The sequence below is a fragment of the Lagenorhynchus albirostris genome, chromosome 8, assembly GCF_949774975.1.
Source record: "Lagenorhynchus albirostris chromosome 8, mLagAlb1.1, whole genome shotgun sequence".
Taxonomy (NCBI): domain Eukaryota; kingdom Metazoa; phylum Chordata; class Mammalia; order Artiodactyla; family Delphinidae; genus Lagenorhynchus; species Lagenorhynchus albirostris.
In genome coordinates this window covers 64,160,986-64,175,681 of record NC_083102.1, presented here as the reverse complement: position 1 = coordinate 64,175,681, position 14,696 = coordinate 64,160,986, and the positions used below count along the sequence as shown (strand labels likewise).

General features: G+C 37.2%; 1 protein-coding gene across 1 annotated transcript in view; it reads left to right on the top strand.

The window, feature by feature from the left end:
- The window catches only part of THSD7A (thrombospondin type 1 domain containing 7A), a 455,380-nt gene extending 452,287 nt beyond the window's left edge, over positions 1–3,093 (top strand). Inside the window, exon 28 of the mRNA XM_060157103.1 lies at positions 567–3,093. Coding sequence (XP_060013086.1) covers positions 567–651 — 85 coding nt within the window. The 3' untranslated portion in view covers positions 652–3,093. The remainder of the gene's footprint in view (positions 1–566) is intronic.
- Positions 3,094–14,696: the final 11,603 nt, after the last annotated feature.

Here is a 14,696-nt window from a genome sequence, read left to right as displayed (position 1 = left end):
TTCTGAATAAGCATGGCTTTAGTCTTAGATAATCTAAAAACTACCAAATGTGATCCATTTAATTTCTGAAGATGAGCCAGAGCTGCCCCAGGTCATCTTCTCAAGTGTGTTCTCCTTGGTTCTATAAGCAAACATTACTTTGTATACTTATGATGAACTGTAGATTTTTATATTGAATTACTACTGAGGAAGATATGATGGTAATACCCAATTCAACTATCTCTTAAAACATTTATTAATTATAAATTGTGTTATTTATAAAAGTTTATGGACAAATATAAATGATTATACTGTAACATTATTTCCATTGTTAGTACTAGAGGAATTCCATTTAAACAATTCATCTTTTACAGGATAATAAAATATTTGAAAGGTTCTGTTTCAAGTTTATTCAGAGCATAAAACAGAGAAATTAAAAAACCAGAAAATCAAATTTTAAGGCTGAATTTAGGCAGTGTAGGCAATTAAGGTTTACCAGTGTTTCCAGTTTTTTCATTTAAAACAATAAAAATTGCAATTGAATATTTTCTTTCTCCCAATTTTAATGATTTTTTTTTTCTTTACAGCAAAAAGCCAAAGAAACCCCAAAGAAGGCAAAACAACCGACTGAAACCTTTAACCTTAGCCTACGATGGAGATGCAGACATGTAAACCATAACTTATCCTGCAACAACCAGTCTCAGCTTTCTACCTTTGCTGTAGATATCCAGAGGCCACAAAGCTATTCAAACTGTATGGATTAAAATACATTGTAACTTCTTAAAAGATCATCATTAAGAGTGAAAATCACAGTGCCACTGGAGATATCAAGACAGTACCACTTACATAGAAACCATCAGCCTTGAGAATTCTAGGAGATTTAGTTGAATACATGCTGCACTCTGAGAGTTTCATGTGATCTTTCTGAAATCTACCAACTGATAATTCACTTTCATCTCTAAAATACGGTGGTGGGATTGGCCAGTTAGGATGCCTGATGCAAGCCTCTGTCTGCAGTTAACCATAGTAACATTTTCGCATGAAGAGTTTATACCAAGATCTCTACACTACTATAGTCAAACATAACAACATGTATACTCAATTGATGATACACATTATGTCAGATTATGTACTTGTTAATAAGCAATTTTAGCAGTGAATAAACTCTAAACTGAGCAGAAAACCCACTGAATAAATTCAGCATCCTGGTGATTGATGATAGTTTCATTGACCTGCATTTCAGAGGCAAAGACCCTTTTATAAGACTTAATTCTTGTCTCTCTCCAAACTACAAATGCTGGACAGGTACTAGTACCTTAGAAGAGTCCTCAAGTTCAGTATTTTATAGTGGTTATTGTCTGGAAAACTAATTTGCTTGTGTTAATACAGTATGTTTCTACTTTCTCTAATTTTCAAACTGGTTGCCTGCATCTTTTTTGCTATATGGAAGGCACATTTTTGCACTATATTAGTGCAGCATGATAGGCACTTAACCAGTACTGCCATAGAAACTGCCTCTTTTCATATGGAATGAAGACATCTGTGCTCAGAGTGTCAAGGAGACATTTACAAGTTCTTGTGTCCTAAAGAGAGTAAAGTTCAGTTGGGATGGCGACAGAATGGAATTAGCTATTACATCTGCTGCACACTTCCTCATCACTGCAGCCATTGTGAAATCAACAACATGGCGGTAATTTAAGTGTTTAAATCCCGAACTCACTAACCCTCCAAAAGATGGATCCCTCTAGTTGGTTTTTAATTGTACTTTGAAGGCTGTTTATGACTACATTTTTATACTTGTTATCTTTGTTAAAAAAAGAAAAGAAAAGAAAAAAAGGAGCTGGTTGTCTTTTTAATTTTGAGCAGATGGAAAAAAATGTGTTTGTGATTTTTGTAACTAAAAGAAATCAAAATTGTGTGTTGATTTTTTCTTTCTCCCTGATTTGTTTTCCTAGTTTCAGATGGAATGTATTTCAAAATCCATTGTTTTGTCTTTCTCACCAGTAAAATTTGAAGCGAGTCTTTTTAATGTATGATATCAAAAACTAGAAGTTTTAAAAGAGAATAAATATTTTGTCCAGGGCTTCATTAAATATCTAGACCAAGGGTGGCACACTTTTTCTGTAAAAGGTCAGATGGTAAAGATTTTCAGCCAGGTCTATGTTGCAACTTCTCCATTCTGCCGTTGTGAGAACGCAGCCATAGACAATACACAGTACAGTACATAAAAGAATGAGCATGGATGTTTTCCAATAAAACTTCCTTTAAAAGAAGTGAGCAGACCACATTTGTTGTGGTTTGGCTGGTCCCTGGTCTAGAAGCTTTTTCAGTGCTAACTCACTCTCCATTGTGTCATCCTGAGCTTTCACTCATTTACCCTCAGACTGCGATCAGTGTTTAATTTCAGAAATGAAAAACGGTCATTCAACTTATCACTGTATTGGAAGTAGCTATATTTTTCACAGATGTAGCCCTGGGAATGGCACAGTAAAATGATATCTAACTCGGCTGGTTTCTTTCGTATGAAAGGAAAATTCAAAAGGTGCCATTAAAAAGCGATACCATTTTTCAGGCAACATTTATTGTGACAACCTTTGGGAGACGGAAGGACGTTACGTTTTCAGGTCTTTAAAAAATAGCATCACAAGCTATTCTGTCTTAAACATAGCTGTGTTGCTATACAAGTGGTTTGGACTAGAAGGTATCTTACCTTCATACTAGAGTTTGAACTGCCCCTACTGTTTGCTAGAGTATTTGCAAAGATTACAAAAGACAGATTGGAATGTCGTCCCTCAAATAAACAGATTTCTACATATTTCGATAAGCATTAAATGTGGTAAGCACTAATTCCTTATTCAACATTCACTGTATTAAGCAACATGTAAATCATTTCTAAGCAAACATGATGTCAGGAAAATGAGAATTGTACCTTAAACCAAGGATTTGAACAAGGAAAAGCATAAAAACAATTCCATTTCATCTGTCTTATTAAAGAGGAAGACAAAAATAATATTGTCACCCTAAAACTGTGATTGTCAATATATGTACTCAGGGGTCTTCCAGATAATCCTCAAGTTGATCTCTTTGAATAAAATGAACTCCATTTGTCCAAAATGGTTGAGAAACAGTCCGTTGCAGTTACTTGAAGAGTTTCGCTGACAGGCTTATGAAATGCATGCCATACCCAATACCCTTGAAATTGTTGACTAGAATAAAATATTGTTGCTACTAATGCTATACTTACGATCATTTAAAAGTCATTAATTCAGAAAGTAGATCAGTATCATCCTACCTATACTGTTAAAATTAAATGAATAGATCAACATCATAAAATGTCATGAAAACACAAGATGATTTTATTCATAAACTGATTACCTTTTACAGATATGAAGGACGCTAGGTTCAATGTGATCTAACACTAGGGAGCATACTGGAAGTTCCTCATTAGGATAAATAAATACTGGATGGCCTCTTGTTAGAAAGGTACAAAGAGGAGAATGTAGATAGCTGACTATTTTGGACAAATGAAGGTTACTATATTTATGTTTATAACATGAAAATGGCCTTATTTTTGTTCCTGGCATGAGTCAATAATGAGTTAAGTACTTTACTGGAATTTCATCAAAACCTTATTCCTCCTGTTCATTTGAAGAATTCAGGAGGGCAATATAGTAGTAACTTGTCTATTGACACTTTTGACTTACCAAAATGGTCTGTGAGCCCACAAAGATTAAGAATTACTGTTCTGTAAGTATGAAGGTTTGCTTGGTTTTAAAAAAAGAAATGAAAAATATTGACACAGTATTATGCTATTTTGTTGGACTGTTTCCACTTAAATGACACAGAAGTGGCATAACTGATCTCTCTTGAAAGAGGGTGGTTTGCTCATTCATCAATATCTAATCTAGGAAATTGACCACAATCCTTATTTCAAAGCCTTTTTGAGGACTCTGGTGTAGCTTAAAGCTAATTTAAAAAGGAGTGCATAAAAGCATGTTTTTAATTATAACAAAGCACAAGTACCTATAACAAGACAAATATTTATTGAATTATCACATGTAAGACACTCTGCTAGGCACTGTAAAATATTAGTAATGGCTTTTGTTTACATATATATCTAAGACATTCAAAACAAGGAAAAATGCTTAATGAGTGAAAATGACACACACATCACCCTTCACTCCTGATGTAGTGTTCAACACGGTTAGTATTTTTCCTTATGTAATGTCCATGTCTCGGGCCATGCTGGCAGGCTTTGGCTATATGGCTCCTCTACCCTCAGGCAGGTGGCAGTGGTCATAGTGGCAAGTAACACCTCTCAATTTTTATTTTAACCTCCTCTAACTCCCTGCATATCCTTCTCCTTTATGATGATGTTCAGTGCCTGGTCTCTGTCTACTCTGCTCTCTTATCTACAACTAATCTTGTCTGCTTCCCTCAGAACCACCTTCTGCTAAACATGCCTACATTTTTAATAAGAAAAAAAAGCGGTGAATACCTATATGTCTTTCCTATTGGAGTCAAAGTGTCATTTAGAGTGTGAACAGGTTGATGTAAACAGAATGTACTGGTCAAAGACATGAGTAAAAAAGAAAAGCTGTGGAGGACATGCCAAAAAAAAAAAAAAAAGACGTTTTCTGTAAAAATGTCAATTCCTACCTTAGATTTAGTCCTACCCAGTACTATCCCCCTCCACCAATCTTCCCCTCGTGCCTTTGTTCACGTGCTAGTCTACAAGACAGCGAGGGAGGCCTGCACCTTTCAAAACTTACAGAAAGAAGAGCCTATTCTTAGGCTGAATCAAGGTCTGAACAGATTTTCAAGAATCAGGCTTCCCAAATGATCCAGGGTCTCACTAATTGTAAAAATATTACCAAATTCAAATATGTTTCTTGTTCTATTTCCACTCTAAGCTTGAGGGTATTGAAAGGAGAGCAGTCCATGAACAAATCTGTGAGGAATCACGTCAGGCAGTGATCTTTCCTGGGTCTAATTAAGATGTGAGAACTGAAACTTCTGCCTGTCCCTTCTGGTCCTGCCCTCAGGTGGCTGAGAGTGCAGAGCAGGATTTCAGGTGTCTGAAACTGGAGTGTGGTCCCAGCAGACATGACTCTTTATAAAAAGGATGTTTTCCAGTGTGATATAATTCTGTATCTAGCAGGGAAACTGAGAAATGGTTATGTCTACATTATGAAATGAGTGAAACAAATGCTAAATGGATAGAGTTAATTTTGTAGTTTTATGTTTTCGTGCTTCTACCAAGGCAGATCTTAAAATGGCAGTTATATGAAGACATTTAGCTTGTGAGAGTCATGTTTCCAGTGATCAAAAACCTCTAGTCTATTTAAACTATCACTGGGTGTCAGTCTTGTGTTTTGTAGATTTTTTTTTTAAACAATAGTTTCTAGATTACCTACCTTGAACCCTCAGTGAGCTTTTCCCAACTATTTTTCAGGACTCTATTTATGTTTATTTTTTCAAAGGAAACATTAAGATTTCCTTCCTGATACTTTTTCCTGCCTATTTCTAGTACAAAGATTTGAAGCGATCAGTATCTGTCATTGTAAAATATAACTTTATTAAATTTGCAATGTCTTTCTATAAATTATAATCCCCTAAATATGTTTTTTGGTTAATTTAATTACCTGAGTATTAATATTTTAAGTAAGGAGGCAGCTGTCTAAGAAGTTTTTGTTAATATTACTTTGTAAACTGTGTAATGTAATTTATTTTAAATTATGTACATTTCTTTTTTAACGCACAAAATGTCTATGTACAATTAACTACAGATTTGCAAATAATGTCACTAAGCTTTATTCAGTTAATATAGATGGCATGTGAAGATGTAATATGCTTTTTTACATTTTCATATGGGTTATTTGTAAATAACTATGTTGGTGATAAACATAAACACGGAAATCATTTTCATTCTACTCATGTGTATCTGTGTTTTAATTTGCACCATTTGCTGCTCAAATTGTGGGGTAAATTTTTTTTTCAGTGGAAAACCAAATCTTTTTACTACTGTACTGCACTTTCCTGGGTCTTTTTTTTTTTTTTAGCAATTCCAATTTAGAAAGTTTGAGAGATGCAAACCTTTACTATAAAAGTCTGCAGCGGCCACAGATTAATCATCCTGGACAAAGGAACTCTTGGTTTCCAGTAAATTAAAAAAGACTAAATAGCAGAGGATCATAAGATACTCTAGAATACGGTGCAGCTCTTCTTTCCCCCTCAGTCAGAAGGCGAGCCTCTCCCTGTCCATTTTCCCTATGTCTACCAGTAAAAGACAAATCCTAAAAAACAAGGCAGAAGCTCACACATTAACAAATTAAGATCCCCTTCATTCCCAAAATTAAGATTCACACATTAACAAATTCAGGAAGAGATGCACAAATTAAATTACTTCTAGGGTAGCTTGCAACTAAAACATTTTCTGAAATCGCTGTTTGCTAAAGTATAACTAATGAGCAAGGAACCTGTTAAACACAGTATATGAACCGCTCAAAATATACAGCTGGCCTCAAACGCTTGTTGAAAAACCTGTGATCTGCAGTCTCCTTATTTTCTGTATTGTTCATTACAGCTCAATCTAGATGAAAATTTTTTAAATAACCCACATATTTCTTTATATGTATCTGGACATTCATAGTCAATTACTAACTTCATTTTTTATTTTGCATCTCTAATTTATGTCCTGCAAATACAAATATGAACACAACTGGTCTACATTTTGCTGGTCTGAGTCCCTAGTGATTCCCTTCATTAAACTCTGAACATACTCCAAAGAAAAGCCAACACACACTACAATTTACAGGTCTTGTCGGTGTCAATCACTCTGAAAACAGTATGTACATACAAAAATGCTTACATGCAGTCAGACTTTCTGATGTTGCAGTCTTTTTTTCTTTTTTTTCTTCAGATCACTCCCCCTCCCCCTTTCCACATTCCTCCATAGCATCTCCCTGCCAAGGTAACTCAAGTCAACAGTCTGATATGTATCCGGCCATATTTTTCTCCTTGATCGTATAATCTGAATATGATGGGGACAGGGGTAGAAAAGGAGAAGAGAGAGAGACAAACGGGCTAAATGTGGTAGATACAATAAGAAAACAGCTTCATTTCTTTTCCTATTACTGTTTCAAACACGCTAAAATGTCCTTTGTCCTCCCCTTGGCAACCCTATTGCAAATCCCATAGCTCTTTGGTCACAATTTGAGTTATGAAAAACACTCAGTCCAGGCTAAAACAAAACATCAGTCCCTCTCATTGTTTTCATTTCCTTGCTGACTAGCAAATTTGAGCAACTTTTATCTTTTCCTGTATGTGTTGGCTATTGGATTTGGTCCTCTATTACATATCATTTTCAAATGGCAATTTTGGTGATAACAAAGTGGTTAATTTTAGGCCATCAATTAAATTTAAATTTTTTGGTAAAGAAAAATTTCTGAATTTTATTTATCCACAATCTAGTTTTCCATCCCAGGCAGAGATGCTATTACAAGGGCCCCTGCCACTTCACTGCCCCCAGCTCTCTGCTATTTCTGAGCATGCTCACCTCCCCTCTCATGCTAACCCTTGAGGCCAATGTCACACGGAGGTGATCAAGTTGGAACCCAATCTTCTATTAAAACCACACACTTTCCTTAGAGCACTGCTCTTACTATTATCTCTACCTGGACCACTCTTCCTGTTGATACAGGCCTGGCAGCTCCCTTACTTCATGCAGGTCTCTGCTCAAATGCCACCTCATCTGAGAAGTTGCCAGGCCTCAGGCATTGACTCCCTCTGTCACTTTTCTATCCTCCTGCTCTTCTTTAGTTTTCTTTATGGCACCTTTTATTATGTATCTTTTTGGATGGTGGTTGTGTTTTTACTGTCTCTCTCTCACACACACACACACACACACACACACACACACACACGAGAGGCCAGGTCTTTATCTGTTTTGTTCCTTGCCTGGAATGAAGCCCAACACATAGTAAGAAAAATAAATTCTTGTTGGATGAATACATGAACAAAAGAATTAGTGAACTGTGAGGTTTATGGACAAAGAGTAGTTAAGGTTAATTAGGAGATCAATTATAAAGAGACCACTAGGGTTAAGTGACCAACTAATTCATCCACAGCTTAAAGTTGTCAGTACTCCATCATGAATCATTTTATATTCATTTCACTTGCCACAAGTATGTTCACCTAAATTCCTCAGAAAGCACAATGTTGTGACATGGGAAGAATAGTAACAGAGCATTCGAAGAAATAAACTCAGTAATGGCTGAGCCTGGCATCATGGAAGAATGACAGCTGAGGACATGCCAGGAAGATGTGGGCCATGGGATTTGAAAAACTGTCTTGAGAATGGAGTCTATAAAAGAGAATTCTGTCATGGCTTTCTCTTAATTTTAATTTCATTGCATGGGAAACTCCAGTGGGAGACATGAGGGAGCAGGGAATACCCAGAAATAAAGGAGGGAGGCTGATTAAGAAAAAGGCAATTGCAACAAAAAGAATAAAATATCGAGGAATAAACCTACCTAAGGAGACAAAAGACCTGTATGCAGAAAATTATAAGACACTAATGAAAGAAATTAAAGATGATACAAATAGATGGAGAGATATACCATGTTCCTGGATTGGAAGAATCAACATTGTGAAAATGACTATACTACCCAAAGCAATCTACAGATTCAATGCAATCCCTATCAAACTACCAATGGCATTTTTCACAGAACTAGAACAAAAATTTTCACAATTTGTATGGAAACACAAAAGACCCCGAAGAGCCAAAGCAATCTTGAGAAAGAAAAACGGAGCTGGTGTGACAAAGTGAGAGAGAGGCATGGACATATATACACTAACAAACGTAAGGTAGATAGCTAGTGGGAAGCAGCCACATAGCACAGGGATATCAGCTCGGTGCTTTGTGACCGCCTGGAGGGGTGGGATAGGGAGGGTGGGAGGGAGGGAGACGCAAGAGGGAAGAGATATGGGAACATATGTGTATGTATAACTGATTCACTTTGTTATAAAGCAGAAATTAACACACCATCGTAAAGCAGTTATACCCCAATAAAGATGTTAAAAAAAAAATGGAGCTGGAGGAATCAGGCTCCCTGACTTCAGACTATACTACAAAGCTACAGTAATCAAGACAGTATGGTACTGACACAAAAACAGAAATATAGATCAATGGAACAGGACAGAAAGCCCAGAGATAAACCCACACACATACGGTCACATTTTCTTTGATAAAGGAGGCAGGAATGTACAGTGGAGAAAAGACAGCCTCTTCAATAAGCGGTGCTGGGAAAACTGGACAGCTACATGTAAAAGAATGAAATTAGAACACTCCCTAACACCATACACAAAAATAAACTCAAAATGGATTAAAGGGGCTTCCCTGGTGGCACAGTGGTTGAGAGTCCGCCTGCCGATGCAGGGGACACGGGTTCGTGCCCCGGTCCAGGAGGATCCCACATGCCACGGAGTGGCTGGGCCCGTGAGCCACGGCCACTGGGCCTGCGCATCCAGAGCCTGTGCTCCGCAATGGGAGAGCCACAGCAGTGAGAGGCCCGCGTACCACAAAAAGAAAAAAAAAAAAGATTAAAGACCTAATGTAAGGCCAGACACTATCAAACTCTTAGAGGAAAACATAGGCAGAACACTCCATGACATAAATCACAGCAAGATCCTTTTTGACCCACCTCCTAGAAAAATGGAAATAAAAACAAAAATAAACAAATGGGACCTAATGAAACTTCAAAGCTTTTGCACAGCAAAGGAAACCATCAACAAGACGAAAAGACAACCCTCAGAATAGGAGAAAATACTTGCAAATGAAGCGACTGACAGAGGATTAATCTCCAAAATTTACAAGCAGCTCAATATCAAAAAAAAACCCAATCCAAAAATGGGCAGAAGACCTAAATAGACATTTCTCCAAAGAAGATATGCAGATTGCTAACAAACACATGAAACAATGGTCAACATCATTAATCATTAGAGAAATGCAAATCAAAACTACAATGAGATATCATCTCACACCAGTCAGAACGGCCATCATCAAAAAATCTACAAACAATAAATGCTGGAGAGGGTGTGGAAAAAAGGGAATCCTCTTGCACTGTTGGTGGGAATGTAAATTGATACAGCCACTGTGGAGAACAGCATGGAGGTTCCTTAAAAAACTAAAAATAGAACTACCATGTACCAAAATGTTCACTGCAGCACTATTTACAATAGCCAGGACATGGAAGCAACCTAAGTGTCCATCGACAGATGAATGGATAAAGAAGATGTGGCACATATATACAATAGAATATTACTCAGCCACAAAAAGAAACGCAATTGAGTTATTTGTAGTGAGGTGGATGGACCTAGAGTCTGTCATACAGAGTGAAGTAAGTCAGAAAGAGAAAGACAAATACCGTATGCTAACACATATATGTGGAATCTAAACCAAAAATAATGGTCATGAAGAACCTAGGGGCAAGACGGGAATAAAGATGCAGACCTACTAGAGAATGGACTTGAGGACACGGGGAGGGGGAAGGGTAAGCTGGGACAAAGTGAGAGAGCGGCATGGACATATATACACTACCAAACGTAAAATAGATAGCTAGTGGGAAGCAGCCGCATAGCACAGGGGGATCAGCTCGGTGCTTTGTGACCACCTAGAGGGGTGGGACAGGGAGGGTGGGAGGGAGGAGATGCAAGAGGGAAGAGATATGGGGATATATGTATATGTATAGCTGATTCACTTTGTTATAAAGCAGAAACTAACACACCACTGTAAAGCAATTATACTCCAACAAAGATGTTAAAAAAAAAAAGAAAAAGGCAATTGCAAATTTCTTAGAAAAAACCTTGTTCCAAGATATAAAAGCAGCCTGACTATCCTGTGAAGTCTTAAACCATATTAATTTACTTTATGGTATCAATAATAGTCAAGTGCTATAATATTTGCTTGCTTTAAAGCAAAAATAAAACAGAAAGCACAGAATAAAATTACAATTCAAAGTGTTTCCCCAATTCCCCATTATTCATTTTGGAACAATAGAGGGGGACATTCAGCAATCATGTTAAATACATTAATGGACCATTTAAAAACCATTCCTTCTAGAATACCATGCCTTGATTTCCTGGAAGAGTGAAAAGAATTTCAAAATCAGAGTCAGTCGGTGAGTCTAGAAAGTAGTAATGGAGGAGAGAGTGAACATCTTAAGGGGAGTCAGAGGCCTGTGTCCTCGTCTTTCTTAGTGATGAAAACCCTGTCAAACCACATCCCCAGTGACCCTCCAGCTGCTAGTCTGACAGCTGATGTATAACTGCACCCTTTCACAATTTATCTTTATAAAAGTTTCCCTCATTTATAGTATTCATCTGAGGTTTGTGTGTGTGTGTGTGTGTTTATCACTTTTTACTATATTTTCCCAAGGGCTACAAGTCTTCTGATGATACTACCTTGCTATTTATGGGAAAAATAATTTATAAAAATAAATCAAGAAGCAAGTATCCTAACTGTAGAAGGAGTCATAATGGACAGGATTTTGATCTGATATTTGTTTAGAAGATCTTTAAAAATCTCAAGAAAATTAATTTTTGTATGCTCATGCTCATTTTAATGTCTATAAGTAAGAATCCACAGCTAAATCAAATTAAAATGTCTCCATTAATGAAGCAGAAAATGGACTGAAGCCATGTCTAGTAGTAATCATGGTATAATGCATGTTCCAAGAAGATTATGGCAACATTTGTTCAGCAATAAAAACTAAAGATGGGACTTCCCTGGTGGCGCAGTGGTTAGGAATCTGCGTGCTAATGCAGGGGACACGCGTTTGAGCCCTGGTCTGGGAAGATCCCACGTGCTGCGGAGCAACTGAGACCCTGTGCCACAACTACTGAGCCTGCGCTCTAGAGCCCGCAAGCCACAACTGCTAAAGCCTGCGCGCCTAGAGCCTATGCTCAGCAACAGGAGAAGCCACCGCAATGAGAAGCCCACAAGGAAGAGCAGTCCCACTCACTGCAACTAGAGAAAGCCCGCAAGCAGCAACGAAGACTCAACGCAGCCAAAAATAAATTTAAAAAAATAAATAAACAGGACTTTGATACAATTCTCTTCAGAATAGGCATCCTATTGGCTTTCAAAAGTTAACAATTCCTAGCCAAAAATATTTAAACCAAGGCAGATGTAGCAGTAAATTGGTACATATGTTACTTAGACTACAACACCATGCATAGACACAGTCCATAACTTTTAAGAGCAGTACCTTCCACTGGCAGTTATCAGATCCTGCATATTATACAAAGTTTGTTTTTCAAAAAAAAAGAAAAAACTAAGGGGGGACCAGAAACTTTTATTGAAAGTTCCGTTTTACTTTCTGGTAGGATATAAGAACAGGGTCAGAAGAACAGAGAAGAACATGTAAGTGACTTTTAAACTTATGAAAAAGATTCTCATGAACATTCATAGTTGAAGAAGCGCCAGTTAAAACAATGACCCTATAGATGAAGAAAATAAAGTTTGACAGTATATGATCTTATGAAGTATGAGGCAAAGAAAAAGATTTTTGTTTATACTAGTGGGAAAAATATTAATTCAAGTCAACAAAGGGCAATGGAACACTGTTTTTTAATTAAAAATAAACATATCCTTTGACCTACCAATTCCATTTCCAGGAACTGATCCTAAAGTCTAGAGAGAGATGTGATAAATAGATAGAGTAAGAGGGAAAGATAGATAATAGATAACATGGGTGGTATGGGTGTGCACACACACACACACACACACACACACACACACACACACACACACACAGCTCGGTACAGGGTACACGCTCATGCATCTGTTGACAAAGATGATAGGTATGTAGATAGGTAATTGATATAAAGCCTGTGAACAATGGTATAGTATAGACATTATCACATTTGTTAATTACAAACATCTGGATGCAACATAAATGGCTATCAATAATGGAAAGTTTAATAAATAATGGTGCATCCGTAACACAGAATACTATCCAAGATCCTATCTATAAGATCCTCTTATTTCTGTCTTTAACTTTTCAGAACTGGGGACTGGCAAAAATTAGTGAAAAATCAGAGCACACACATATTCACAAACTATTTCTTAATTAGGCTCTAAAAATGGCCTTCAAGCCATTTATTTTCAGTCTTACAAACAACTGATTGGAAACTGAGAGTCCAGATTTTTGGTACAAAATGAAACTCAGAAATATTTCCTGCTGATCATGTACTTATAAAGCCAAATTAGAAAATGATTACAGTTGATTACAGTTCAATATAAATAAAACGGAAAATAATGCTAAATATTTGTCATTTGGAATAGATCTTTTTTTTAAGTTCCTATCTTCTGAAATAACTACCAAAAAAAAAAACCTTTTAAAAACCCCTCTGGCTCGTTGCTGCTAATGTGAGACTGAAATTTGGAAGTGCCAAAGAAACAACAAAAAAGAATTATCTTGCCTTTTAGTAATTGCCTGGAGTTAAATTTAATGAACTGACAAGGAAGGTTTCTGCAACATTAGGGAGAGCAGCTGGAGAAAGAAGCCCGTCTGTAGTGGTCGGTGCTTACCAGCTAATGAGCAAGACGTTTGCAGCTCATCTGGACTTAGAAAAACACAAAACACCAACTTGGAAGCACAGAGAACTGCTAATTGTCTTTCTGATTAGATATCCAGCCTTGATTTTCAAAGCTAATAAAGTAGGTAGGGAAAAAAAATCTCCAAACATATGCATTAGAGGCCTCTGGGCAACAAAAATGGAACAAATGTTTCTCCAATTGGATTATCACTATATATCTTCTGAAACACTCTATTAGAACTTGGCTAAGAAGACCAAGAACAACAAGCACATAAGAAACTTCTATTTTCCATCCAGAGGTAAAAATACTGGGAATTTAACATAAATGGTCAATCCAAAGGTGGGTGTAATGAGAACGCTAGATGCCATGTGAAAACATTCAGTTCTAAGGTTCCCCGATTGCTTCGCTAATATGGTGAAGCACTATGAGTCTGAGAAGACCACTTGGTTAGTGAGGTGTCTGAAACCATCCCTCAAGCAGATTGAGAAGTGGTACTTGCTGAACACAGGCAATGGCATATGGTGTGTATCTCTCTATCCATTCATTCAGTAACAGCTGTTAATCTACTATATGCCAGGCACCATTCTAGGCTGTGAATGGTGGGAAGTGAGAAAGAAAAAACCCAAACCTTGCCCTTACTGATCATACATTTTAATGAGGGGAAAGACAATAAAGAAATAAGGAAAACAACATTGTAAATCAACTATACTCCAATAAAATTTTTTTTTAAAAAAGGAAGGAAATATAATATGCTTGTTGGTGAAAGTTGCTGTGGAGAAAATAAAGTAGGATATGGTGATAGGGAATGCTAGAGCATTGAAGGGGAGTCCCCCACCATAAGGGTAATAATTTGTATTCCTGTACCCAATTCCACTGGGCAGGGTGGGAGAGAGAGGTGAGGTTTCACCACACCACCAACAAGCAATTCTCCGGATACCAGCTGGGTGTTCAAGAATTCTACTCAATTTGGACACTCTCTTCCTGGAGAGAGCATCAGGTTCCACAGGTTAAGGGTTCAGTCCTAAAAGACTGCCCTCCCCACAACTTCAGATGCCAGTTGCAAGTCCAGGCTGTCACCAGACTGGCTATAAATCAGGGGTTCCCATGACCGCCT